Consider the following 1,238-nt stretch of genomic DNA (forward strand, 5'->3'; position numbering starts at 1 on the left):
ACCTTTCGTAATTTAATATTTAACAGGAGCGAAAATAGGAGTCAGATCACTAAAAAGGAGTTGGGAGTGAATGTGTGTGCAGGTATCAGGTCCCTCCTGTGATTCATTCCCTAATTGATTGTTCAGTCAATCCGTGGAGATTGATGATTTTATTGGACATTTTAAAGTTGTTTTTTTTAAGGTGGGCTTAAGTCACAGAGTTTGGATCTAAATCGTCACTTTTGACCACAAATTCGCAGTTATTCTGAGGTGAGAACCTCCGCATCTACTTGTGGATTTAAAAAAAATGCTCAAATAATCAAGTTATCCTTGTCTTGGCTTTATTTTCCTAAAGGACAGAAGATCAAATCATAGATTTTTCTTGGACTTTCCCAAGATCCTCACGGGAACCACCACATCGATTTCCTCAGGACTCCATTATCCTGTGTGTTAATTTAGTCAACACTTCCACAGCTCTTTGGAATTCCAGTGAGTTGCCTCTGTGTGACTCCATTAATCCCTCACTGCTGGCATTCCCAGAAAATCAAGGTGATTCCGGGTTTGTTTTATCCCTCGCCCCCAGGTTTTCGTGGATCACACACTTGAGATCTTCTGGATTCAGAACCTGGTTTTTGTACTTCTCTCCCCAGTCCTCCACGATGTACTGGTGATAGGGATCGTTGGAGTGCTCCCTCCTCTTGGATTTCACCGTGCTCACCAGGATGGCCACGATGATGAAAGAGAACATCCCAATCATCACCATCAGATAGAGGATAACGTAGTCAAAGTTTTCAGCAGCCACCTCAGCCTGCAGTTTATTCGCTGCTTCTGTCATGTTTCTCCTCCAGCTGTTCATATAATTGAGGAAAGTGTCCTTGAAAATGTCTTCCACTGCCCAAGTGAAGTTTTGCAGCTTGGCCATCCTTGACAATTATGCTGCTAAATTCAAGAAAATATTATTTTTAATCAGATGACTGTATTAAAAGAGTTGGTTTGGAGTATTTTGTCAGTGTTATGACAATTATCTAATAACAGTCACCCTCTGACAGTTGAAGGTGCAGTTCTAGTTCAGCTGAGAATCCCCATCTCCGGGTGGTTCAATATGTTCAGAGACCCAGGAAGGTCCTACTCAGAATCCTGGAATGGTTTGGGCTGGAAGGGACCTTAAAATCACCCATTCCACCACAAACCATGGCAGGGACACCTCCCACTGTCCCAGGTGCTCCCAATGTCCAGCCTGGCCTTGGGCACTGCCAGGG

At 43.5% G+C, this 1,238-nt stretch overlaps 1 protein-coding gene across 1 annotated transcript; it reads right to left on the reverse strand.

Moving 5' to 3' along the window:
• Window positions 1-523: 523 nt before the first annotated feature.
• Window positions 524-901, reverse strand: KCNE2 (potassium voltage-gated channel subfamily E regulatory subunit 2). The gene has a single exon (XM_023926182.2). The coding sequence runs from the start codon at window positions 899-901 to the stop codon at window positions 524-526; it is 378 nt and encodes a 125-aa protein (XP_023781950.1).
• Window positions 902-1,238: the final 337 nt, after the last annotated feature.

This window comes from Cyanistes caeruleus, chromosome 3 (assembly GCF_971803275.1).
Source record: "Cyanistes caeruleus chromosome 3, bCyaCae1.hap1.1, whole genome shotgun sequence".
NCBI classification, from domain to species: Eukaryota; Metazoa; Chordata; class Aves; order Passeriformes; family Paridae; genus Cyanistes; species Cyanistes caeruleus.